Source organism: Cnephaeus nilssonii (assembly GCF_951640355.1).
Source record: "Cnephaeus nilssonii genome assembly, chromosome: 11".
Taxonomy (NCBI): Eukaryota; Metazoa; Chordata; class Mammalia; order Chiroptera; family Vespertilionidae; genus Cnephaeus; species Cnephaeus nilssonii.
Genome location: NC_137082.1, coordinates 89,663,386 through 89,689,959, shown reverse-complemented (window position 1 = coordinate 89,689,959; position 26,574 = coordinate 89,663,386). Strand labels below are relative to the sequence as shown.

At 44.0% G+C, this 26,574-nt stretch overlaps 1 protein-coding gene across 2 annotated transcripts in view; it reads right to left on the bottom strand.

The window, feature by feature from the left end:
• The window catches only part of LOC307107624 (desmocollin-3-like), a 42,271-nt gene extending 15,697 nt beyond the window's left edge, over window positions 1-26,574 (bottom strand). The window contains exons 1-10 of one of the 2 annotated variants that reach the window (XM_079784987.1): window positions 26,342-26,574; window positions 19,479-19,563; window positions 17,121-17,317; window positions 14,510-14,629; window positions 9,821-9,976; window positions 8,453-8,597; window positions 7,179-7,345; window positions 3,953-4,087; window positions 3,380-3,565; window positions 98-354 (exon numbers count right to left, since the gene is read on the bottom strand). In XM_079784987.1, the coding sequence (XP_079641113.1) occupies window positions 98-354; window positions 3,380-3,565; window positions 3,953-4,087; window positions 7,179-7,345; window positions 8,453-8,597; window positions 9,821-9,976; window positions 14,510-14,629; window positions 17,121-17,317; window positions 19,479-19,563; window positions 26,342-26,407 (1,514 nt within the window). In that variant the 5' untranslated portion in view covers window positions 26,408-26,574. The remainder of the gene's footprint in view (window positions 1-97; window positions 355-3,379; window positions 3,566-3,952; window positions 4,088-7,178; window positions 7,346-8,452; window positions 8,598-9,820; window positions 9,977-14,509; window positions 14,630-17,120; window positions 17,318-19,478; window positions 19,564-26,341) is intronic. The other variant, XM_079784988.1, reaches the window with a different exon arrangement.

The following is a 26,574-nucleotide window of genomic DNA, read 5'->3' as shown; positions in this document are numbered from 1 at the left end:
AAACGTATTAAAATAGCAGTCTAAAATGAATTAGAATGAGTGACTGTCTCAATGGCTTCAAATGCATGTCAGTACGGGGTTACCAATGTCCTTGTACCTTATCCCGCTGCTGCTCTTGGTCTCGGGGTCAAAGGCCTTGTAGCCGTTCATCCTGGACCCCACGGCCGAGTTCTCTCTAATCCGCACGTGCTGGGCGGCAGGCTTGCACTCGGGCCCCTCGTCCTGGTTCCGCACGTGGACCGTGACCACGGCTCTGTTCGTGGGTGTCCTGAGCGCCAGGTCTCTAGTAAAAGGGGCTTCGTTGGTCACCCCAATTTCCAGGACCACTTGCTGGTTTTCTTCATAATCCAGTGGCTTTAGGAAGGAACACACGTGTCTCAGTCTGAGTGGACAACACCTCTGGTGTCTCAGACAGCATGGGGACTTGTGTCAACATGAACAGTGCCCACATTCTCCCGCTGCCAGGTCAGTCAATATTGACTTTTGCCCTTTGCTGAAGAGGGAGGAATTATTCACTAGGCCTTTAGCCAGAGTGGTCCCAAAGTTCCTGCAGGTGCTTTAGGATTATGAAAAAGCAATTCTGCAAATAATTGTATGCTTCATTCTCACTAAAAATAGTATTCTGAACCGGGAGATAATGCAAAAAATAAATAAATAAATAAATAAATGACAGTGTTGTATGGCCCTGCTTTCGTGCACTAACAGACCAGCGTACCGGTCATCTGACTCTAGAGAATAGAACCTTGAGACACCTGTACTACTATTTGTAATACTTTAAACAATAAAATAAAATTTTAAATGTTAAAAAAAAATAGAACCTTGTTTGACTTACTATTTACTATTGACTGGGGCCCAGACACTTTACGTTTCTTATAAAATTAGATGTTGACTTAAACAAAATTGAAAAGGTGCAATACTCATCTTTTCTCTCTGATAGAAAAGATATTCCAAATACATGTTTTAAAACATGAATATCATTTCTATCAGGCATATAACTGAGCAATCTTCTTTCAGCTTCTCCTTTTCTCAAAACCCATCCTGGGTCTCCCTTCTTCTTAGGAATCTGCTGTCTTTTTGCTGGTTCCTTCATTAAAAGCTAAGTAGAACTTTTTTACCCACGCTCACTATTTTTATGAAAATTATGTTTTGACAATTTGAGAATTGTACTTTGGCATTGTCTGTAGTTTATCCCAAGAAACTCTGTGAAAACGAAGTTGAGTAAGAGAAACAAAACATGCTTAATGGTGCTTTATTATAATCATCCCGTTTTTCAGAGCAAGAAAGTGGAGAAGAGGAGTTGAACTGATTTCCCCACAGCTCAGAGATTCTCGTCTGAGCTGGAGTTTGAAGCCAGGCGGTCTGGCCTGGGTTCATTTCCTTAATCACCACACTATACTTGCTCTGCTACTCTATGCTGCTTAACTGGTTCACCAGCCTCTAAAATTTTTTAAATCAATCCTCTGACTATAATTGATTTTCAGATAACAAATCAAGCAAAATCCATAACACACTATTCTACACAAAAAGTTGAAACACTTTTTCTTTGATTCTCTTCAATTTATCAAAATAATCCTGGCTGACAAGTCAGAGAAAGAAAAGTACCCTATAATTCCACTCATATGTGGAAACTAATGAACAAAATAAAGTAACAAAATAGAAACAGACTCATAGGTGCAGAGAACAGACTGACAGCTGTCAGAGGGGATGGGGGTTGCAGGGCTGGGTGAAGAGATTAAGAAAAAAAAACAACAACTCATAGACACGGTCCACAGCATAGTGATTGCCAGAGGGGAAGGGAGGTGGAAGGAGGTAGCTGAGTAAAGGGGGATGGAAGGAGACTTGACTTGGGTGGCAAACATACAATATAATATAGAGATGATGTATTATAGAATTGTACCCATGAAGCCTATATAATTTAATTAACCAACATAACCCTAATAAATTCAATAAAAAAGAAAAAAAATCCTGGCTGAACATGGAACAAAGTCAAAATTGATGAGTAATATCTTTGTTTCAAACCTTTCCCCACTCCTAGGTATTAGACTGAGAAACTAACATCATGAGTCCGCTAAGAATTCAAGAGAACTTCGGAATCTTAACATCTGTGAAATGCATGTGAAATGCTTTTGATTCTTATGTCTAGCCCAGAAACTAGAGAGTCAAGAGGGAAATGAGCTAATATCTGTTTATTTGTTGCTAATGAACACCGTCTCACAAATTACATGCGTTGGGATGAGCGTGCAGACAGGCGGAGCACCTGCTGACAACGGGAAGTAGATGGAAACTGAGGCAGCAGCTGCTGCCCGGGAGGAGGTGCAGTTATTCCAGCCAGAGCCACCTGCTAACTAAAGCCTCCGAATCTTTTATGTCATTTTTCAAGGCTTCCGCCGGCTATTATCTTAGTGGCTTAAAACTCTGCGAGATCAGAAATCTACTGGGATGAAATCAATGATTAATGAAAAAAGCATGAGTTCTCTTCCACATTGGGTTGTCTTTTTGTTTCATCAAATGAAATAAATTGTTCAAAAATAGCTCAATTCTGCATTGAGAGGCTAACAACTCCCTAGAAAGTGTTGTACTGAAGAGGAAGGCCCTCTCTGTTGAGAAGGACCCAGAACAATAGCTTCTTCACTCAAGCCCACAGGCGCTGCTGCTGCTGCTGCTGCTGCTGAAACAGAAACCAACAAGCAAGCAAACACCGAGATGGGACGCTCCCCCAGGACTCAGCTAAATCCTGTATCGACACATGCTCGATGGTTCCAGAAAAGTTATCTTTTCTTTAAAGACGAAAGTCATCTTTTTATGAAAAATGATAGATATGTTAATATTTTTTAAATGTACTAATAATATCCTATAGTTTATTGTTTTCATTTTCATTATTATATTGAATAGCTACTACAGAGGCAAAGGTATTATGTACTTTTTACTGATAATAAAAGGCTAACTTGTTTCATGGGAGGAATAGTTAAAAGGCATTGGGGATGTTTATCTTAGAGAAGGTAAGTCTCAAGTGGACATAACAGCCTTTGCAAGAGAATGATACCTGTTCGGTGTAGGGTTAGCAACAAAACGCAGGTCACAGACATGGGATATGAGGAGAGTAACGTAGGCACAGCAAAGACTTCTGGGAATTGGCGCTCTCTACATATGGAATAAGCTGCCCATTGAGGTATGGAGATCCTTATAGGTGAGCATGTTCAAGCATAAGTTAGGAGACTAATAACTGGCACATAAATTATAGAAGAAAGGGGGCATTAGATGGGAACAGTACGACTAAAGGGACTACGTTCCCTCAACTGAAACTACTTAGCTGATTAAACCATTAGTTTATTAAAATTTGTTAACTTGCCAAGTGGTCCGTTATCTATTACCACTGTACCTTGACCACACACAGAACGCCTTCGTTAGTTTCTTTGTCTGTGCTGATCTTGAAATGCCCGTTTTCATTGCCCTTTAAAATAGTAAAATTGGCTCTCCAATTGGCACTGTTCACTAAATCCTTATCTTCCACAGGTAGTCGTAAGATTTCCATGTTGTATGTATTTTCCTCTACTGATGCTTCATACTGAAATGGAAAGGACTCATTAAAAATATTGTAATAAAGAAAACCTTTACAAAAAAAGAGTAAAATATATCTTCTACTCCAAAAGTACTTGTTCTTATCATTTTTCCCTAGACTATTTTAAAACTATGAATCTCAAATAGTATTGTTTCATGAAGACATCTTTTGAATGAAAAGAATTTCATCACAAATGAAGACTAATGTTACAGATCTTTAACAAGAGGTCAGTAATATAAATAATACTATGAACTAATAAGATAGATTTAAATATCTACTATTTAATTTTATTTAAAAAAAAGCATATATAGTTCAAGGCACGATAAATATTTATTAATTCAGATCAAATAACAAATGCCAATAGACAGGGATAGATTTTGGAAATATACTTACAGCATTTTGTCTGAAAACAGGTGAATTGTCATTTGAATCTGCTACTGTTATAAAGCAAGTCGATGTACCCACCAATCCAAAAAACTGACCATCCATGTCTTGTACTTTCATTATCAATTTGTACTTGTCTACAACCTTAAAACAAAGCAAATATATAATTAGTTTTTTACAACTCTGTTTAGATTAATACATGAAATTTTAATTGTATACTCTTCTATTTGTGTGTATTCATGCTTTTATTTCCATATTTGCATATACTCTAAGAATTTGGTAGACAGGGATAAAGCTGAAAAGGTAAGCAGAGGTTAAAATATAAAGAGTTATACTAAGAATTTAGATTTATGCCTTAAAATATATTGTAACTGATTTCAGAGAGGAAGGGAGAGGGAGAGAGAAATAGAAACATCAATGATGAGAGAGAATCATTGATTGGCTGCCTCCTGCACCTGCACACCCCTTACTGGGGATTGATCCAGCAATCCAGGCAGGTGTCCTGACTGGGAATCAAACCATGAACTTCCTGGTTCATAGGTCAACACTCAACCACTGAGCCACACCAGCCAGGCTAGACTTATGCTTTTTTTTTTTTAAACCCTCCAGTAGCTTCCCATCTTCCTCAAAGTAAAAATCCCAGTGCCCTAAAGACGCTCTAGGAGCCGACCGCTATAACCATAGACGTATGCTTTACACAGCAGGTGAGAGAGAAAGGTTTTCTCGAAGTCACAAAGGTAGCACAATTTAAGAGCATTTTGAGTTTTTGAAAGACTATTCTCGAAGAAGGTTGAGCAGAATTTCGAGTAAGCTGACCTGGAAGCCAAAGAAACCAGTTAAAGAACTCCTAAAACAGTCTAACACAGGTGGTCCTCATCTAAGGCCGTAGCAGTGAGGACAGAGAAGAAAGGTGACAGGGAAGTTAGGTGGGAGTCAGAATTAGAGCCGATTCTGTAAACAAGTGAAGAGGGAAAGAAGGATTGACAATGATGCGCAGGTGTCCTACTTGGATGGATAGGCAGACATGGGTATCACCAACCCACACAGAAAATTCCGAAGAAGAGGCAGGCCTCTGAGGAAGTGAATACTAGCAAGTTCGCAAGGAGGGGCAAAAACAATGCTTCTTCTTTGGCATATACTGAATTTTACATGCCTCTGGGAGATGTAAGGGGAGAGGTCCAGAAGCCACCTTGGTATGGGGCCCATACTCATGGGAAAGATCAATCTGGGAATCACCAGTGTGTCGCAGACGGTGGTTGAAATTATGGCGGGAATCAGATGGCTAGAAGAGGCTGAATATGAGAAGATTTGAGGATATAAGGAGCAATAGCATTTCAACAGCTGAGGATATAAAGGGGAAAGAAGGCTAAGCAAAGGACACCAAACATAAAAGACCGAAGAAGCAGGAGAAAAACAAGACATCCAAGGAATGAGAGTTTCAGCGATTGGCAACAGACAGAGACTTAAGGTAAGTCGGACTTGGCAATTAGGAAATCACCGTGACTTCTGGGAATGGATTTCACAGCTGGTGTGTGGAAGGTGAAATGGAGTCATTAGTTTGTGACACAACCATCTCGGTTGCCTTTCTCTCCTATCTAACCATTCTTTAGCCACTGATTGTGTTAAGTTTTCTTCTTTTTCTATTTCCCTCGGTCTCATCTCCAGGTTCCTCTTACTTATCTCCCTCTACATTATTCAGCATCCCCACCCAAAAGTGCTCCACCCAGAGGCTCCGGGACGCTGAGAACCTGTTTCTCCTTCCTCTCTTGTTCATTTCTTTATTTCCTGTGTTGTTCCCCATAAACTCCTGTTAGATCATTTTTTTGATCAGGCAAGCAGACCTGGGTTTGACCCCTCTACCTCTCCCCCACCCCCCAAAGCTGTATCTTATAAGCTTTGTATCCTTAGATTATCTTTTCTGAGTCTCATTTTTCAATCTGAAACATGAGGAAAAATCCTTGTTTTCACTTAATTACCACCTCATCTCTACATATTACACAGACACAAAAATATGTTCATATTGTTCCCTTCACACTTTCCCATTTATTATTATCATTATGTGCTTTATCGCATAAAATCTCTAGCCCCACAAATGCATTAAAAAAAATAATGAAACCTCTGTTCTACTTCTGATTCCTTTTTAAAAGTTCTCACCACCCCTCCCTTTTTCTTTGGCGTCATATCACATTGATGTCTTCTTTCTAATCTCTCTCTCCATCATATCGATACTTATATTTATGTTATTCTAGTTGCAATGGGAAGCATTTAAGTGTTCCAATAAAGCTATTTTTACATATGAAATTGATTAATCAGCTCAGTCAACAATGATTTTGTTAGCCTAGTTAACAAAATCAAGTCAATCAATCTTTCCAACTGTCACATTTCTCCTTACAAGGTTGAATGTAACACCTGTCTAGTCAAACAAGGAAATTATAAAAATCAAATAAAATTATGCATAAAGCATTTGAATACAGTGTACTATATATATCACAATATGCTATTACTATTATCCAAATAGTGTTGCATATTTTTAATAAATCTTACCTCAACTAATCCTTTCTAGATAAAAAGCACATAACACTTTCAACAATCAAATTTTAAAAAGTAAAAGCACACATCTCTCTAACTGGATAGGGATCAGGGTATGGGCTATCCTCATGAGTTAAACAAAACAAACTGTCCTTTACAATAACTGAATCCTTTACAGAGCTAGAACCCACTAGACCAGTGGTCGGCAAACTGCGGCTCGCGAGCCACATGTGGCTCTTTGGCCCCTTGAGTGTGGCTCTTCCACAAAATACCACGGCCTGGGCGAGTCTATTTTGAAGAAGTGGCGTTAGAAGAAGTTTAAGTTTTAAAAATTTGGCTCTCAAAAGAAATTTCAATCGTTGTACTGCTGATATTTGGCTCTGTTGACTAATGAGTTTGCTGACCACTGCACTAGACACACACAAGGAAAAAATACTGATAATAATAGCTTTCTTAAGAAATAGATTTGGTCCCACTCCTTCTAAATACTAGTTGATCTGTATTTCTATTCCCTATGGCTTCTCTTGCTTCAAGAAACAGAAGTCACATACAAACCAGGTAACACGGCCAGGAATTCTTATTACCTTACGCCGAAATAAAATAATAAAATGAGAACTCCATCCCAGGAAGAGCCAAGTGCAGTGAGTGGGGGAGCACAGGGGCCTCAAGCCGTGGGGGGAAGACACCCACAGAGCGAGGAAGCTACCTCTCGGTCCAGATACTGCGCCACCAGGGTGAGGGCGCCCGTGGCGGGGTGCACGGCGAAGAGCCCGGGCGACCGGGGCGTCTGCTCCACGATGCTGTACTTGAGGCGCGTGTGCATCGTGTCCGGCTCATCTCTGTCTGTGGCACAAACCACCCCCACGGTAGTGCCTGATGGAAAAAAAAAAGAAGTGTTTCGTTTGCAGCCTTGTTAAGTGTGCTTAGGAGCATCTGCCCTTCTCACGTTTTAGCAATGATGGTGGGAGTAAGAAGGTAGTAGTTTTAAGAGAAGAAACAATAGAAATAAGAGCTTTAAAAAACTGTATCACCAGTGGCTGTCATTCAACACCTCCCTAAATAAACCCTAATAAAAACACCTATGTTGATTTTAGTTTTATTGTCCATTCTGTCCTGCATGCCCTCTGCTTGGAGGGGAGAATATTGATAAACCCACACAATGATAAGATGAAATAAAGTATGTAAGCCAAATACGGTACATAGCGTGAATAACTTGTCATCTGCCTTTAGAAGTAATTGGTATCATATTGTTAACACAAAAAGCTCCTATAATACCCTCTAAGATATTCATTGTTTGTGTTTGATGGGATTAAATATATTCTGTGAATAGATACTGGTCCAATATCATCTCAGGATGATTGGCCTTAAATATGAAAAACTCGATATCTCAAAAAATGTACACAAACATATTTAACATAATATATTTTACTCTTAAACGTACCATAAAGTCTGAAGGGAAAAGGTCTGATATGGATAGATTTAACTAAATGAAAGACCTGAACCATTCTATAGCATAAAGGAGCTTTAGTAAAATTGAAAAGAAACAATTGACTGAGAAATATTTGCAAGATGACAAGTTAATATCCTTAATATGTAAAGAACACTTTTATGTAGATCAATAAATAATTAGGAATCTTGCAAACACCAAAGGAAAGAAAAGAACAAAGGAAATGAACATACATTTCATAAAAGAAATAGAGGCACGGTGCATGACATTCTGTCCTTTTGCAGTCGGGAGCCCTTGGGGGATGTCTGACTGACGGCTTAGTGGCTCCCGCAATGCTCCACATGTGGGAGTGCACTGACCACCAGGGGACAGCTCCTGCATGGAGTGTCTGCCCCCTGGTGGCCAGTGTGCATCATAGCGACCTGTTGTTCGATGTTTGGTCAATTTGCATATTACCCTTTTATTATATACGATAATACAAATGGCCAAAGAAAACATTCAAAAAAAAGTTTCCCCCCAAAACATCATCTTACCCAGTCTACTACTTTCTGGAACTTCAAAGTTATAAACTTGCTCCGTGAAAACGGGGTGGTTGTCATTCTCATCCTCCACTCGGATGGGCAGCGGGAGAGGTAAGTCGGCTGAGTACCCGTCTGCAGTGGACGCATAGGCAATCAGCTGGGAGACAGGGAGAAACGAAGTCAGGGGCCCATTGGTATAAGGTTCTAGCAAGAGAGACACTATGCTCTATCCACCGCCTGCCTTACAAATATTTTCAAGAATAAACCACTTAATTGCTATTCGGTGCTTTTTACTCATCAAAGTATCAAATGGAGAAACGCTTTAAATAGAGTAAAGACCACCCAGCATTTGGTAGAAATGTCTGCACTTCAAATAAAGTTTCAGAGTACAGTGAAGTCATGGGCAACCCTGTAGATTAGACTGAGAAGTTCAATGTGAATAAGAGGCTTGGAGTATAATCTGTATTCACTCCATCATCAGAAAGCTGTACTGAGAAGACAAACTCAGGGGAATGGGAAAATCCCTACTTCCCCCAAATAAAGCAGCGGTTTCCAATCTTGACACTACCACGCCCTTTCACTGTTTTACCTCATGGATCACATATTTTAAGAGTTTTTCTAACAAAATCCCTTTACCAGTTCCTGTGTTGCTATGTAATTAAAGGCATTATAATGCCAAATAGAATGTATTCCGATTCAGCATGTGATTACAACACTGAGTTGATAATTTTCTAACCAAAAACTAAGAAATATCATGTGGTAGACATCAGTCACATTTGTTCACCCAGATCTCTTCCTTCTTCTAGGAAGAACATCTCTTTTTTCATGGGGAATCATAGTCCCTGCACCGCATGGATGACCACATGACCCCACAGCACTGACCATATTACACTGAAAACTGTCTGAGTTATTCCCCAGTGACTGTAAGCTCATCCACATCAGCATGCTGGCTTATTAACCTCGTTTGGGTTTCGTCTCTGACTTTTGCTTTCGTAGCTAGTACTCAGACATGATCAGAGAGCATACAAGTGGAAGGAAGACAAGAGAAGCGCTTAGAGCAGAAGAGGAAAGACCGTGGCCATGTCCCGGAGAGAGAAAACCGTACCATGACCAGAGAGAGGGCTGTATCTCCTGAGCAAAAACAACTCCTGGGAACTTACTGAAATTGACATTCAAATACAATTAAAGCTGTTTGCTTCATTTCAGTCAACAACAGAAGTTGACATAAAAAGTAGAAAGTATTCCAAAATATTGCATCATTTATCTCTTTTACTTTCAGATGCCTTCGAAGAAGAGAATGCAAGAAGACAGGAAAGAGTAGAATACCAGAAGAAACACAGTTTAAACATTCAAAGTCACGTATATCAATCAAACTCCTACATCAAAAACATCATATTCTTCACGATCCACCGGCCGAGTACAATACAGATTTCCAGTGTCTTTTTCTATGAAAAATAAGTTTAAAGGTTCTTGGTCAACTCCACGTCCACTTATTGAATAGAAGACGGTATAGTTCTGGGCTGCATCGGACTGAACCTGAAAGGAAAAATATAGATGTAAAAAGTTAAATTCTGTTAAAATGCTAGTGTTTTAAAAATTCAACTTATGTGTTTATATTGTTATTTTACTTTATTTTTAATATATTTTTATTGATTTCTTTACAGAGAGAAAGGGAGAGGGATAGAGAGTTAGAAACATCAATGAGAGAGAAACATCGATCAACTGCCTCCTGCACACCCCCTACTGGGGATGTGCCTGCAACCAAGGTACACGCCCTTGACTGGAATCGAACCTGGGACCCTTCAGTCCGCAGGCCAACGCTCTATCCACTGAGCCAAACCGGTCAGGGCTATATTGTTATTTTAAAGGGACGACTTTAATAAAACCATCACTTGTCACTTCATCAACACACAAAGCAGTAAAAGCATTTGGCAAAAGATTTTTTTAACGGCTCAAATTTAATGAAAACAATGTTCAACACAAACAGAAACCAAAGAAAATCTAACTACACGCAATGGGCATACCTTTATATTGTGTGATTTGGCAAAGACAGAAAAGAACAGTAATACCGATTACTGGCAAGAGTGAGGCCACCTGGGACTCTCATCTATAGAGAAGGGAATGCCAACTGGAACGTCCCTGAGGAGGGGAACGGACAAAAATGGAAAGAATGAGCTATGAGGCTAAACAGGAAGTGCAAGGGGACCAGGGTGGGGTTGTGCCTGGGGTGTTCAAGGAGCGGCAACAAGGCCACTGTGGCTGCGGGAACTGGGGAAGGAAGAGGAGAGGGAGGGGAATGCAGTCAGATGAAGAGATGATATCTGACTTACATTTTTTAAAGATAATACTTGATAATTGTTAAAACTAGACTTGGATAGATGCACGGGGAAGAAACTGGAAGACCATTTAGGACAGCGGTTCTCAACCTTCCTAACGCCGTGACCCTTTAATACAGTTCCTCATGTTGTGGTGACCCCCAACCATAAAATTATTTCCGTTGCTACTTCATAACTGTCATTGTGCTACTGTTATGAATCGTAATGTAAGTATCTGTGTTTTCCGATGGTCTTAGGCTCTACAGCAGTGGTCGCAGTGATCGCCTAAGACCATCAGAAAACAGATATTTACATTATGATTCATAACAGTAGCAAAATTACAGTGATGAAGTAGCAACGAAAATAATTTTATGGTTGGGGGTCACCACAACATGAGGAGCTGTATTAAAGGGTTGCGGCATTAGGAAGGTTGAGAACCACTGATTTAGGAAGTCGCTGCGATAATTCAGGGGAGAGTGACAGTTTGTAGGCTGGCACAGCAGCAGAGGTGGTGACGTGTGGTTAGACTCTGGGTGTAATCTGAAGATACAGCCAACAGGATCGGCCAGGGGGGTGGCTGTGTGGTGCAAAGACGGAGGCTGAGGATGACAGCATCTTGGAGGGGGCTAGTATCCCGTAATGTCTGCTTAGCAGGTGAGTGGGTAAAAAAGCTGCATTGTCCCCGCGGCCGCTGTGGCTCAGCTGGCTGGAGCATAGTCCCGGACACCAAAACGTGTCAAGTTTGCTCCCTGGTCAGGGCACCTACCCAGGTTACACGTTTGATTCCCCATGGGGTGCATATGAGAGGCTAACAACCAATGCTTCTCTTTCTCTCCCTCTCTCCCTTCCTCTCTTTGGGGAAAAAAACAACACTGCGGTACATGTACACAATAAAATACTACTCAGCCATAAACACAGAAGGAAATCTCACCTTCTGCAGTGGCATGGATGGACCTGGAGATTATTACGCTAAGTGAAATAGGCCAGTCAGAGAAAGACAAGTTCACTCATATGTAGAATCTGATAAACTGACAAACACAATAGAAACGGACTCCTGGATACAGAGAACAGGCTGACAGCTAAAAAGGGGTTTGGGGGCTGGGTGAAAAGATGAAGGGATAAAGCAAAAAAAAAAAAGAAAAAATACCTCATAGACACAGACAACAGTATAGTGGGTTATCAGAGAAAAGGGGGATGGGGAGAGGAGGGTAAAGAGGGGATAAATGATAACAGAAGAAGACTTTGCTTTGGGCAGTGAACACACAATACAATATGCAGATGACATATTATAGAACTGTACATTTGAAACCTATTTAATTATATTAACCAATATCACCCCATTAAATTCAATTAAAAATTTTAAAAAAGAAAATAATCAAAAAATAATGGGAGACCATGCAATATGCGGGTGATGTATCATAGAATTGTATATTTGAAACCTATATAATTTTATCAAACAATGCCACTCCAGTTAGTTTAATTAAAAAATAATATGCTCAAAAAGAAAATCTTTGTTAGACGCTATTAGAAGTGATGGCCAAGCACAAAGCTACCTTAAAGAAAGCCATTCCTCCGTCTCCCTGGCATTTAAGCATGGCCGCGTGTGCGTGAAAAGGTCAGGTCAATGGCGAGTGAACAAACATAATATTTGCAAGACCCAGACTGAGCTCTAGAAGGTGGATCGCCAAGAGAAGGCGTATACATCAACGGGAGACAAGGGCCCTGGACTGAGCCCTGGCTCTCTCCGCAGTTTAGAGACTGTGCTGGGGCGGGCGGGGGGGGCGGGGGGTGAGACAGGGGGAGAGTGGGAAGGGGAGCAGGGAAGAACCAGGAAAACAGACGAAACTGAAAAGGCGCTTCAGAAGCCAAGTGAAGAAAATCTTTTCAGGAGGAGAGCGAGGCCAGCTATGTCAAATGCACGTACGTATGTCAAGGAAATGAGGACTGGGAAACGGGTGGCTGGTTTAGCAATGCAAAGGCTAAATTTAATGAGGACAGTATAACTTGAACAATCAGAAATCGTTTCCTAATATGCCTCATCAGTGCTTCAAGTACAACAATCAAAAAGAAGAAACCAGGGTCTAGCACCGGGAAGAATAAGATATAAGTGTGAGAGACCCTGGACGGGTAGTTAAAAATGGAAACAAATCACACACAGGTTGCACCATTGGTGAAAAATAGTAATAGAAAGCTAAAGAGACAAGGCAAGCCTAGCCCTAGTCAGTCATTGTTTCCTTTCCATTAAGATCTTTATGAAGAGGAAACCTGACCCCGCTTCAAAACGTCCCTTGTTTTTAGGAAAAAGTCAGGGTTCCCAGCAGAACACACACGTTCCATTATGGTTTGACCTCCACCTGCTTCTGCCTCATGCCCCTGCTCTACTGCCATCACACTTCCCAGAATCCTCCAGAAGCCATGCTCACTTCTGCCCTGCGCCTCCTCTTCTTCCCCATTTAATTTCCTACACAACATTTTCCCATCCTTCAGGCCTAGCTCAGATGGCTCCTCGTCTAAGACTTTTCTCGTTTTCTACTCCATTTCACCTCAGGACTTACTGCTTATCCCCTGAATTCTCAGACCACCCCGCCCGCCTCTGACCTCGCACTCGTCACTCGGTGCTGTAATCCTCGGCCACTGCCGTCTCCCTCGCTGGGCTGAGAAACTACATGAGAGCAAGGGCCATGGCAAAATCGAGGTCTGGCTTCAGTGCCTAGAGCAGTATCTTTCATAGGACATAACAGGTGTTCCCTAACTAGTTACTAAATGAATGAATGAACTAATAAAGATAATGTAATGGCTACGGAGTCCTTCTCATATTACTAGTAGTACTAGAGGCCCAGTGCACAAAATTCGTGTGGGGGGAGGGGGAGGTCCCTCAGCCCAGCCTGCACCCTCTAGCAATCTGAAACCACTGGCTCCTAACCACTCGCCTGCCTGCTTGATCGCCCCTAACCACTCTGCATGCCTACCTGATCACCCCTAACCACTCGCCTGCTTGCCTCATCACCCCTAACCGCTCACCTGCCTGCCTGATCGCCCCTAACTGCCTCTGCCTGCCTGCCTGATTGCCCTTAACCACTCACCTGCCTGCCTGATATCCTCTAACCACTCACCTGCCTGCCTGATCACCCCTAACCGCTTGCCTGCCTGACTGATCGCCCCTAACCACTCTGCTTGCCTACCTGATCACCCCTAACCACTCGCCTGCTTGCCTCATCACCCCTAACCACTCACCTGCCTGCCTGATCGCCCCTAACTGCCTCTGCCTGCCTGCCTGATTGCCCTTAACCACTCACCTGCCTGCCTGATCACCCCTAACCACTCTGCTGGCCTGCCTGATTGCCCCAACCACTTGCCTGCCTGCTTGATCACCTCTAACTGCCTCTGCCTGCCTGCCTGATTGCCCCTAACCACTCTGCCTGCCTGATCACCCCTAACCACTCGCCTGCCAGCCTGATAGCCCCTAACCGCTTCTGCCTGGGCCCCCGCCTCCACAGCTTCGTCCGGAAGGACGTCCAAAAGGACGTCCAGAAGGTCATTTGTCTGTCCGGTCTAATTAGCATATTATGCTTTTATTATTATAGATTTTAGTTATTTTTCTCACTTTACTCACTTTTATTACACTTTATGGCTTTATGAATATCTTCAATCAAACCTGTTGTTTTTTTAAAAAACGTTTAAAGAGTTATTAAATTGGAATAAAACAGACTTTTGGAATTAAAACACGCCCAGTGAGAAGGCATGCAAGACCTACTTGTTGAAGAAACAGAGGGAAAGGGCCCAGGGAATTCTCCTGCATGGAGCAGGGGATGGGCGCCCACCGCCTCTTGGCTCGCCGGAGCACCGTTTCTTTGGCGTGTCTTTTCCTCAGGACCTGCATTTAGAGAAAGAAAATTCATAAACAAAAGCATCCCAACCCACTTTGGGGTAAGATAACAGCCCGCACACCCGACGCCTCCCTGGAGGGTCAGTCTCAAGAATTTCCATGCAGACCAGATAACAAGGCCTTTTCCTTAGGGGGGTAAGAGAGAATGTATCCAGGTGGTAAAGGTTTCATAAACGCCAGAGTTTCCTTGTGCATACCTTCTGAACACTGACCACCGCTCAGGTTAGGAGAAGCATCACTGTCCCCTTAGGTCTTCTTTAAAAAAAATATATATATGTTTTTTATTGATTTTAGAGAGGAGGGGAGAGGGAAAGAAACATCAATGATGAGAGAGAATCATTGATCAGCTGCCTCCTGCACGCCCCCTACTGGAGATCAAGCCCACAAGCCAGGTATGTGCCCTTGGCTGGAATCGAACCTGGGACCCTTCAGTCCACAGGCCGACAGTCTATCCACTGAGCCAAACCGGCTAGGGCTCCCCTAGTTCTTACTTGTTCTTACTTGTTCTTTCTGCTAAAACCTCACACTCTCAGGTGAACCAGAGCAAGGAAAAAGAATATACTTCATTGCCTTAACGCTCCATCTGCCCTGCTGTAGCCATATGTGACTATTTAAATGTAAATTAGAAGTATTCCAGCCTTCGGTTGCACGCCACATGCCCACTGCTCAGTAGCCATCAGTGCTGGGCTGCCCTGGCAGACAGTTCCATGGGAGTTCCATCATTGCAAAGAGTTCTACGGGACTTTACAGTGATTTCCTTCTCATCTCATGTGCAGCAAAGAAGACCTTTTATTTCCTGAGAATTAATTAAGTGATTTTATTAAACACTTCTTAAAGTGCGAAGCAGATATATAAATTAACTTTATCACTAATGCACTTCACGTCCATGCGTCGTAATCCAGTCTAAACCTTTCATCATGGCTGTGACTACTCCATTCCTCAGGCCGGGCGCTCTAGGACGGCAGCGGGGGGTGCCCTGGCGGTGGTCAATGCCAGGCCACACACACATCCTCTTTTCCTCCGGACTCATGCTCCAGGCTCCCCACCCTCTCTAACGCCGGCACCACTGTGGGTGCGGGAGCCAGCCTCAGTCCCTGAGAACCACTGCCTCAGCATGAACGGCACACACGCTACCAAGGCTCTCAGCAGAAAGGGGGTCAAGTCAAGCCCTCAAACAACCGCGGATAAATTGTTTGCACAAATAAAAAACCGAATGTTGCCCTGCCGGCGTTGCTCAGTGGTTGAGCGTCGACCTAGGAACCAGGAGGTCTCGGTTCAATTCTCAGTCAGGCAGTCAGGGCACATGCCCGGGTTGCAGGCTCGATCCCCAATGGGGGCGTGCAGGAGGCAGTTGTTCAATGATTCTCTCTCATCACTGATGTTTCTATCTCTCTCTTCCTCTCCCTTCCTCTCTGAAATGAATAAATATATTCTTAATAAATAAATAAATAAATAAATAACTCAAAATGTTGCAATAGAGGGTCACCCAAATTCCCACCGGCTCACAAAAGCAATTCCTTGGGCTTTAGCAGTAGAAGAAGTCTTCACAGAGGAGGGGTCATTCAGATTCAACAAAGCAGAATCCCAGTGTTAGCAGTGCTAGGAAAGGGGAGAGGGGAGGGGAAGGAAACACAAGGTAAGAAGAAAGGAGAGCAGCCCTAGCTGGTTTGGCTCAGTGGATAGAGCGTCAGTCTGTGGACTGCAGGGTCCCGGGTTCGATTCCAGTCAAGGGCACATGCCAGGGTTGTGGGTTTGATCCCCAGCAGGGGGTGTGCAGGAGGCAGCCGATCAATGATTCTCTCTTATCATTGATGTTTCTAACTCTCTTTCCCTCTTCTTTCCTCTCTGAATCAATAAAAATATTTTTTAAAAAGAAGATCTACACAATGGAATACTACGCTGCAGTAAAAAAGAAGGAATTCTTACCATTGGCAACAGCATGGATGGAACTAGAGAGCATTATGCTAAGTGAAATAAGCCAGGCAGAGAAAGATAAATATCACATGATCTCACTCATTTATGGGATATAATGAACAACATAAACTGATGAAAAAAAATAGATCCAGAGACAGAGAAACATGGATCAGACCATTAAACCTCAGTGGGAAGGTAGGGGAGGGTGGGGGTAAGGGGGAGAGATCAACCAAAGGACTTGTATGCATGCATATAAGCCTAACCAATGGACACAGACAATGGGGGGTGGGGGGTGAGGGCATGAGAAAGAGGATAGGGGGGGTAATGGGGGAATAAGGACACATATGTAACACCGTAATCAATAAAGAAATTAAAAAAAAAAGATTAATAAAAAAGAAGAAGGAGGAGGAGGAGGAAGAGGAGGAGGAGGAAGAGGAGAAGAAGAGAGGAGAGCAAAGGAGAGGAAAATATCCTATGTACCCTTTGGTCCTCTTGGCAATTTAAAAACTATGTATATTTAAATGACAAGGAAGACATGTCTGAAAATACCAGTGCATTCCCATACCTTCTTCTGAGGCTCCAGGAGCACAGTGATCTCCTTCTGGGCCTGTGTCTTCGTGTCGGAGAGCCGTATGGTGAATGATCTCCCATCAGCTAACACAGCGGCACTGGCCGTGTAGACGGACCCGTCACGGAGAACCCTGAAGTCGGGGTCGCTGGACTGGATGAGGTCGGCAGACCGGAGGCACTCTGCCAAGTTCACTGCGCGTAGACATGGCCACGTGGTAAAGCAGAAAAGCACGCAAACAGAAAGAAATGTGGCACGTGATTTCTAAGTCATCTTCAAAACCACGCGGCAGAAACAGACCAATCGCCGTGCGTGTAACAAACATCGTGAGCAGCCCCTTTACCCGTACATTTTTAACAGGATCATTTTCTTTCAGCTAAAAGCATTCCTGATTGTGTGTGTGTGTGAGGGAGGGGGCTTTAAGACCTCCCGTGCTGCTCCCAGGCTATGAAAGGGATCTTCCTATGAAACAGGTGTGTGTCCTGCGGTCGTGACAGAGCTGAGCTGCACGCCCACACACACCTGAATCAATAAACAGACGCTGCCTTGACGAGGAGTCTTTAGACAGCCTTCACCTACACAGCCGGGCAGGGGATGAGTTAGGAAAACAGCCAAGTAAGGAGAAGTCAAATATACCTTCGAATTCTCCCCACGGGCACTTCTCTGTGACGCTCTCCCCGACCCCCCACCATCACCTCCCCAACCCCAGAGCTCCCAGGCCTCTCTGTGTTCATAGTTTTGTAAAACTCCCCACCAAAAGGCCACAGGGGGTCTTCTTTCTCTGGGAACGCTGCCCTCTAATAAAGAGAAAGCAAACAGAAGGACCCCTGTAAGTGTTTGGATACTTAAAATATCAAAATATCAAATCCAGCCCATTCTTCAGCTGTCTGCCTTCACAGAACCAGGCTGGGACGCTGCTCCTCACTGAAGTGATAACCCCGCGGAGAATCCACGCGGCCCAGGCATCCTGCTCTCTCTCATCCTAACCGGGGCGTGGACAGTCAGAAAGACGTGCCCGTCTTTAGGAGCAGTGACCTCTTTCTCTCCTCTTCGCATTTTTAGCACAACGATAAGCTCCAGTCTCTTTCCCAAGAGGAACACCCCTGGCCACTCCTACAGCAGCTCCTTTATTTCTCCCCTTAGGAATAATAGCGACATCCTATATAATCCTATATAATAAAAGCCTAATATGCTAAGTGTCCGGTCATCTGCTCAACCAATCAAAGCGTAATATGTTAATGAGTGCTAAGGTCACCCAACCGCTCGCTATGATGTGCACTGACCACCAGGCGGTAGATGCTCCGACTGGTAGGTTAGCTTGCTGCTGGGGTCTAGCCGATCAGGACTGAGCGAGATGGGCCAGACATGCCCTGGAGCCCTCCCACGGTCCCTCCCCGGCTGGCCAACCTCCCACATCTCTCTCCGACCCCTCGGGGGATGTCAGAGAGCCTGTTTCAGCCTGATCCTGCAGGCCAGGCCGAGGGACCCCAATTCATGCACAGGGTCTCTAGTTTAATAAAAGTAAATGAGGCACTATAACCAGAAATGGTACACTTCGTTGAAAAACTATTTGGTATCTCTAGAAAGAGCTATATCTCTCTTTTTTTTAAGACATCATGACATGCCTGGTTGGCATGCCTCAGTGGTTGAGCATCAATCTATGAACCAGGAGGTCACAGTTCGATTCCTGGTCAGGGCACATCCCCAGTGTGGGGTGTACAGGAGGCAGCTGGTCAATGCTTCTCTCATCATTGATGTTTCTATCTCTCTCTTCCTCTCCCTTCCTCTCTGAAATCAATAAAATATATATATTTTTTTATTTTTTTTTAAATATATATTTTTAAAAACCTATCATGACCCTTTCCTCCAATATTCCCTGTACCACAGAGAACGTCAGCCTGAGCCGAGCTTCCCAGCTGCTGGGAACGTCTGAGGCTCCCTAACTCCTCGGGATGCGAAGGGCTAGGTTCGGTGCTGAACGGAGTGGCTCCCTTGCCATGCTCCCGGAGGCAGCCCTGGCATCGATAACCTGCCCCGATCGCCCAGCGCCTTGCCTGCCCTTCTCCGGGGCTGCAGTCCCACAGCGACGCAGGCTCTTTCTACATGTAAGTCTGCATGTAATTGTTAGACCCGCAAAGCCCGAAAGACCACAGACACGGGGCTTGGGACCTGAGCACTCAACTCAAATTCAGTGCAGGCACACAGAGCAGAAACACATATTTACACATTATCTCACGTTGTCTCTCGTTACAAATATGCAGGCTAATCCCACAAGGCACAGATTAGGCAAGCTGCTCTCTCCGGGGTAGGCAAACCACATGTCTGTTCTAAAAACACCATTTTTAAACTGCTCACCTCTGCCCACCATTTTGTCTGCCTCTAGTGTAGAAGGCGTATGAAATATCACCTTTTTGCAGGCTTCACAAGCAAAACTGAAGACCTAGAATGAAAAAAAAAAAAAAAGGTTGCATGAATAAGGTACAGAATAAAGAACAAGGTTTTCGTTACGCAACGTAAATAAGTTCTAGAGATGTGTATAGCACAGTGCTTATAGTTAACAATGCTGTACTGTACACTTAATATTAAATAATAATGAGGGTGGGAGGAAACTTGTGAACGTAATGGGAATGTTGGCACAGACGGTGGTGATGATGTCACAGATTTATACTCATCTACCTCATCAGGCGGTACCATTAAACACGTACAGCTTTGTGTATGTAAATCTTACCTTAATAAAGTATTTTTTTAAAAAACAGAATAAAACTACATGATCATCTCAACAGATGTAAAACAAGCAATTGACAAAATTGGACACCCATTTATAATGAACACACTAGGAATAAAAGGGATCTTGCTTAACCGGAGCAAGGGCATCTACGGAAAACCTACAGCTACCATCACGCTCCGCGGAGGGCCGCTTCCCTCTGACCTGGGGGACAATCGGACCCCCACTCTCACCGCTCCATTCAGCACTGCACGGAGCTTTGCCAGCCGGGGAATCACAGAGAAAACCAACTAAAGGCACCCAGACTGGAAATGAAGTAAACTCGTCTCTGTTTGCAGGTGATATGACCTTGCACATAGGAAATCCTAAGAAGTCCACCCCACAATAATATGAATGATAAATGAGCTGAGGAAGTTTGCAGAACGTAAGACCAAAATACACGAGTCAATGGCATGCCTGTACACTAGCAATAAAAATATCTGAAAGCGCAAGCAATTGCCTTCAAAGCAGATATGTCATCGTCATACATCAGAAGACATAGTCCCGAAACACATCTATAGATGCAATATAATCTCCATCAAAATCCCAAATAGCTTTATTTTATTTTTATCTATTTATTTATTTATTTTGCAGCAATTCAACATTAATCCTTGGGGAAATGCAAGGGACCCAAAAACCAAAATAAACATGGTATTTGTTCCGGTGACCTCAATCCCTGTCATCTGGTTCGGTTTATTCAGCCTTCTACTCTTCCACAATTTTTTCACGATCAGCTGATCAAAATCCTTTTCGATTTGTTTCATCCAGAAAACGTGCTTACTTTTATTAGCTCTAGCAGTTTGTCCAGATAGCACTGGATCTCCCATGAAGCTAATCCTACAGCAGGCAAAATGGCAATTAGAGTTTTATCTTACTGTGCTTGTAAGTACCTCAGTAGATTGCTGAATAAAAGCAGTTATAGTGACCAACATGGGTTTGTTTCTCACTTCAAAGAGAACGGTTTTAGCATTTCTCCATTAATTTTGAGTACTTCTCTTTTCCGTGCATTCACACATTCATTCATGTTAAGCAGGCTTCATTATATTAAGAAGGGTTATTCCCTTATATCCCTAGCTTGCTCAGAATTTTTATAACAATAAAGATAGCTATCCACTTATTTTGAAATGAATATATGTTCTCCTCTCTCTGAATATATTACTATGTTAAAATACAATAATAGATGTCCTAATGTGAAACCATCTTTCCACTCCTGTGATAAACCTTATAGGACATGATAATCTTTAAGACATTATTGGTTTCATTTCCTGCTATTTTAGTATTTTAAGTATATGTCCATAAATATGATCAAGCTACTACTTCTCAACTTCATACAATCCTCATAAAATGAGTTAGCTTTTTTCTGTTCTCTGAAATAGCTTATATAAGGTACAAATTACCTGTTCCAAGTAATTATGGAAGAATTCACCTATCACAGGTCTGGGCCTGATGGATGTGAGTGAAGGTGTGTGCTTGGCTCCTAATTCAAGGTCTTTAATGGTTCTAAGTCTATTTAGACTTTGTATACCCCCTTGAGTCAATTTTGGCTATTTGAATTCTGTAAGAAATTGCCCAACTCTGTTTTCAAATTAATTGGAATAATCTATTAATATTATTATCTATTTTTTAAAACATTTGTCCTCTTGATAAGTATGCCTCCTTTTTATTCTTAATATTGTTTGATTTGTGCCTCCCTATTTTTTACTTGCTCAATCACAGCAAAGTTTATATTTTCAAAGAACTTTTGGCTTTGTTCATTCTCTTTATTGCTTGTTTATTTTTTTTAATGTTCTTTCTAAAACATAAATACAGAAGACTATATATAGCATAAATAGGTATTTTTTAAAATAATAAAATGAAAACTAGAACATCCACCTTCATTGTTATGAAAAAAAACATTACTGTTATCTTCAAGGCCTCTTCCCAACTGCATTTCCTTCCCTCCCTCAAGAAGATACAGGTGTATTTTGCCAATTTTTGGCTTTTCAATATATGCAGTCACATGCTTATTGTGTACAACTGGATTTCTTTGCTCAAACTATGTTTGTGAAATTTATGCATGCTGAGTATACAGCAGTAGTTCATTTTCATTGTTGTATAGTACCTCATCAGAATATGCAATTAATTCACTTACATCATTTGTAAAGGGGTGAAATTCATATACAGATTTCAATTATTTCTTGCTTTTTGAAAATAAAAGTGATCTGATACTATATGTATGGGGACTGGATATGTTATTGAAAATAAAGTAAAAAATGTTAAGGCATAATTAGATTAACAATAATGAAGTAATGACCTTTAAAGATATTTTTTAAAATAACTTTTATATAAAAGAGTGCCCAATAAAAACTGCAACATTCAAAAAGACTTTTTTAAAGATTGGTGAATTATGGATTGGCTATTTGAATTACAAAATCTCTCTTTTAATGGAGAACGCTTCAGGACAACTTTAAATATCTGACTTACATACCCTAGAGTTGCAAACAACTTTAAATCAAAATACAACAATTTAAATGTTTTAAAATGATTAAATAAAGTCTTATCTACTGTAGTCTTGGAAAATAAATTGCCTTGGTTCATATTACAGTACTGCCCAATTTTATTAATCGTATGATAAAAAGCTTATCATACAAATCATTAAGTACTGGTAGAAAAAGCTAATGCCAAAAGGAGAGTGAAGACTAAAGATGCTATTTGAGATTGTTCCACTTTTGCATGCTGTTCAGTTTTATAGTGAATGTACAAGCTGGGCTTCTAAAAGGAACACCCTTTTTAATGAAGGAAAAAGAAGCTTAAGTAGCCCTGACTGGTTTGGCTCAGTGGATAGAGCGTTGGCCTGTGGACTGAAGGGTCCCAGGTTCAATTCTGGTCGAGGGCGTGTACATTGGTTGCAGGCATATCCCCAGTGGGGGGTGTGCAGGAGGCAGCTGGTCGATGTTTCTCTCTCATCCATGTTTCTAACTCTCTATCCCTCTCCCTTCCTCTCTGTAAAAAAATCAATAAAATATTTTTAAAAAAGAAGCTTAAGTAACTGAAATGTATGGGCTGTCTTAAAAATAAAGACATTGTCTTGACTGAGCAGAATAGTTGTAGAATTTTAAGTTCATATTTTTTTTCTGTGTACACCGCCTTCTGCAAAGCAGAAATATCATCTTTCAGATTCTTATCGTCTCAAAGGTAACTTGTAAGATTTACCTGTGTATTCTCAGGGCTGAGGTGATTCTACTAAATTTCCTTCCAGCAAACTCTAAGATGGGATTCCAGTTAAATGAGAAGGATGATTAACCACAAGTCAGGTGCCATATATGGAATACTAAGTGCCAAGGGAATTACAACAGAGCCCAAAAATGTACCTGGGCTTAGAGGCATTCGTGATTCAGGAGATTCAGGGTCTAGCTGTACCTCAGTGTGAACAACAACCACCTCCTTTTGAAAAGGTAGCGGATAATGCGCCGATCTAAACATAGAGATCTAAACGTATACTAAAACTTTGACTTCCTTAAGATCGTGGCTTTACTATAAACTAGTTCTCATTTACTTCCTGTACTTGCCTTAAGCTCTTTTCACTAAGGCAAAAAATAGCAGGAAGTATTATACCCATTTTTACTTTAAAAGATGACTATATCCATTGTTGTGAAGAACAACAAAAAAAGTCTTTCAGGAAAAGGGGCCACATTACACGTTCTCTTTCATTAATGCTATAAAATCTGAAAAGGTAGAATGCCAATTTGTCAACATGGGTTTCGGGCAGAATTCACGTAGTCCCAGGGGAAAAGCATGGTATGCTATAAAACAACACTTTTCCTTCCTTTTGAAGAAGAGCCACTTTAGCAAAAAGATAGGTTAACTGTGTCCCACTACACACTATTTCTAATAGATAATAGATAACAATGTCATTCCCAAGGTGGGTTTTATATGGTGGACAATATTAAGCACATATTTAAAAGAATCTTAGTATTTGGGTAGCGACATCTCGGCAACTGAACTAACGCAAATCCGTTTTCACCATCCCTAACCATTTTTGTTGCGTGATGAATCTCCCCCTCTGCTTTTTTCTTCTTTTCTTTGTGTGGAGGACAAGGGGGTCGTGGGGAATTGTAGCAGGTGACAGAGGTAAAGGGGTGCAGTCAGGGGAGGAAAGTGCACATGGAAAGACTCCTCCGCCCAGGACACAGCTCAGCTCAGTGGGAAGGCTGAGGTTCAAAGCCTCCTTGTTGTGCTTTGAAGAGCTCACTTCAAACGTGGGATTGTGAGAGCGCCCCATTAAGGTAGCTATAAAATGAAAACTGTGGCCCTAACCGGTGTGGCTCAGTGGATAGAGCGTCGGCCTGCGGACTGAAGGGTCCCAGGTTCGATTCCGGTCAAGGGTGTGTACCCTGATTGCGGGCACATCCCCAGGAGGAGGTGTGCAGGAGGCAGCTGATCCATGTTCCTCTCTCATCGATGTTTCTAACTCTCTCTCCCTCTCTCTTCCTCTCTGTAAAAAATCAATAAAATATATTTTTAAAAGAATGAAAACTGTGCTTCTCAAGGGTGATGCCAACGTAGTAGGCTGAAAAGTTGGGGATCGGATGAGTCAAAAGGAAGTCCAGACATGGTGTGGTCAGGGAGGTCTTCATTGACCCAACTGGACAGAGCGACGGTGTTTCTAAAGCGGGGATTTCAAATGAGAGGATTCGCTGAGCGCTCTCCACGATGACCCTGTAAAAAGCTCCGGCTACACCGTCTCATCTAAACGTTAGGAAACTATTCTCAAAGCCAGCCTAGCTGAGTGTCCTATCCTGCAGCTGATGCTATCTCTAGGGGTACAGGCATCTTCTTGCCTGGCCGCACCCCAATACCCCCCACCCTGCACTGGGGCAGCGCCCTGCACCGCGCCCTACCCTCCAGCGAACGGGAGGAATCTTGGGAACCAGAAACCTCTCGTCTGCTTCGCCCCTTTCTCCGGCCCCTGCCTCAGAGCAGACACCGACCACCCATGGCTGCTTTTACACAGAAAAGCTGGGCACGCGGCACATGTGTCCCAAAGGAACACGCTGAGCGCAGGCTCCATGGTCCAGAGGGTGGGTCGCTCGGACATGTGTTGGAACAGTGGCCTGGCGGGCCGATGCCCGCGTTTGCAAGATTCTTTGCCCACAACTATACCTTAGATCAGTGGTGGGCAAACTGCGGCTCGGGAGCCACATGCGGCTCTTTGGCCCCTTGAGTTTTCAGCAAAGGCCAGCTGAGGAGTACCCTAATTAAGTTAATAACAATGTACCTACCTATATAGTTTAAGTTTAAAAAATGTGGCTCTCAAAAGAAATTTCAATCGTTGTACTGTTGATACTTGGCTCCGCTGACTAATGAGTTTGCCGACCACGGCTAGATGATAACTATCACCCCAATATTCATAACTCGTTCCTTCAAAGAGCGGGCAAAGCTGGGGCCCGTCTCCCCGCTGGGAGGCAGGGGGGCAGCCACAGTCCCCGCAGCCAAAGTCAGCGACTCCGGAGCCAGGCGGGCTCTCCCTGCGGGGGGCCCCATCCCATCCCTGGGGCCCCGGAAGCCTGGGGTGGCCCTCCAGCTCCCTTTCCCAGCAGGTCCCAGTGCACCCCGGTCTCCCTGGAGCTCCCCATGTTTTGCTGGATGTCCCCCAAATCCTCCAAGCGTCCCGACTTCCTCTCCAGGCGGATCTCGTCCTGGGTCGCAGGGTTCCGGGGCCCAGGACACAGGAGACCCCAGGCTGGGTCTGGGCTCGGGCAGTCCTCGCGGGGGCCCAGGTAACACCCAACCTCCCCAGCCCCCCACCCCCACCGGACCCTGTCCCCTGGGCGCCATCCCAACGCCCCGACGCCTCGCGCCCCGCACCCTCCGCCCGCGCCCCGCCGTGGGTGGCTCTCTCGGGGGGAAGGGGGGTGTAGGGGGGCAGTATGAGCGAATAACCTTTGGGGAGACGAACCCCGCACCCCGTTTTGCAGAGGAAACCCCACGCCTGGACCAAGAGGCATCGCTCCTGCGTCCCCGCACTGCCGCCCCCTCCAGGGCACCCCGGGGCAGGGGCAGCCCGTGGACCATCTCAGCTCTGCGTTTTGCTCACTCGGGGAGGGGGGGGGATCCTGAACTACCTGGCCACAGTCTCCCCACTCCCCCCACCCAGACGCCCCACCACTCGGCCGGCCCCGGCCCGGGAGGAGCGCGAACCCCAGCCCCGCCCGGCGGCCGGAGCGCAGGCAGCGAGCGGAGCCGGGACCCATCCATCGGGCCCAACACCCAGTTCCGCCCGGGTCCCCCTTCCGGAGCCGGTCTCCTCCTGCCCTCCTACCCGCTCTGGGCGCGCCCCCAGCCTCCCTCCGAGCACGGAGCTACACGGCGCGCAGCAGCGCCTCGTCTTTGGGGTGCGCTCCCCCCACCCCTCCTCGGCCGGGACCGGCGCGCACCCACCCTCTCCCCAGCCGGCTCGGGGCGCCCCACTCACCGCGAGGGTCAGCAGCAGCCGGCAGGGCGCCCCGCGCAGGGGGCTCGGGGGTCCGGCGGCGGCCATCGGCGGGCGGGCGCGGAGCGGGGCGCGGAGCGGAGCGCGGCGGCGGCGGGTGTGCGGTCGGTCGCCCGCCTCTCGGGCCGGTCTGCCTGGGAGCGAGGGCGCCGCCGGGACGGGATTGGCCCGGAGCCGCCGAGCCGCCCCTCCCCGCCGTTTCCCAAGTTTTACCA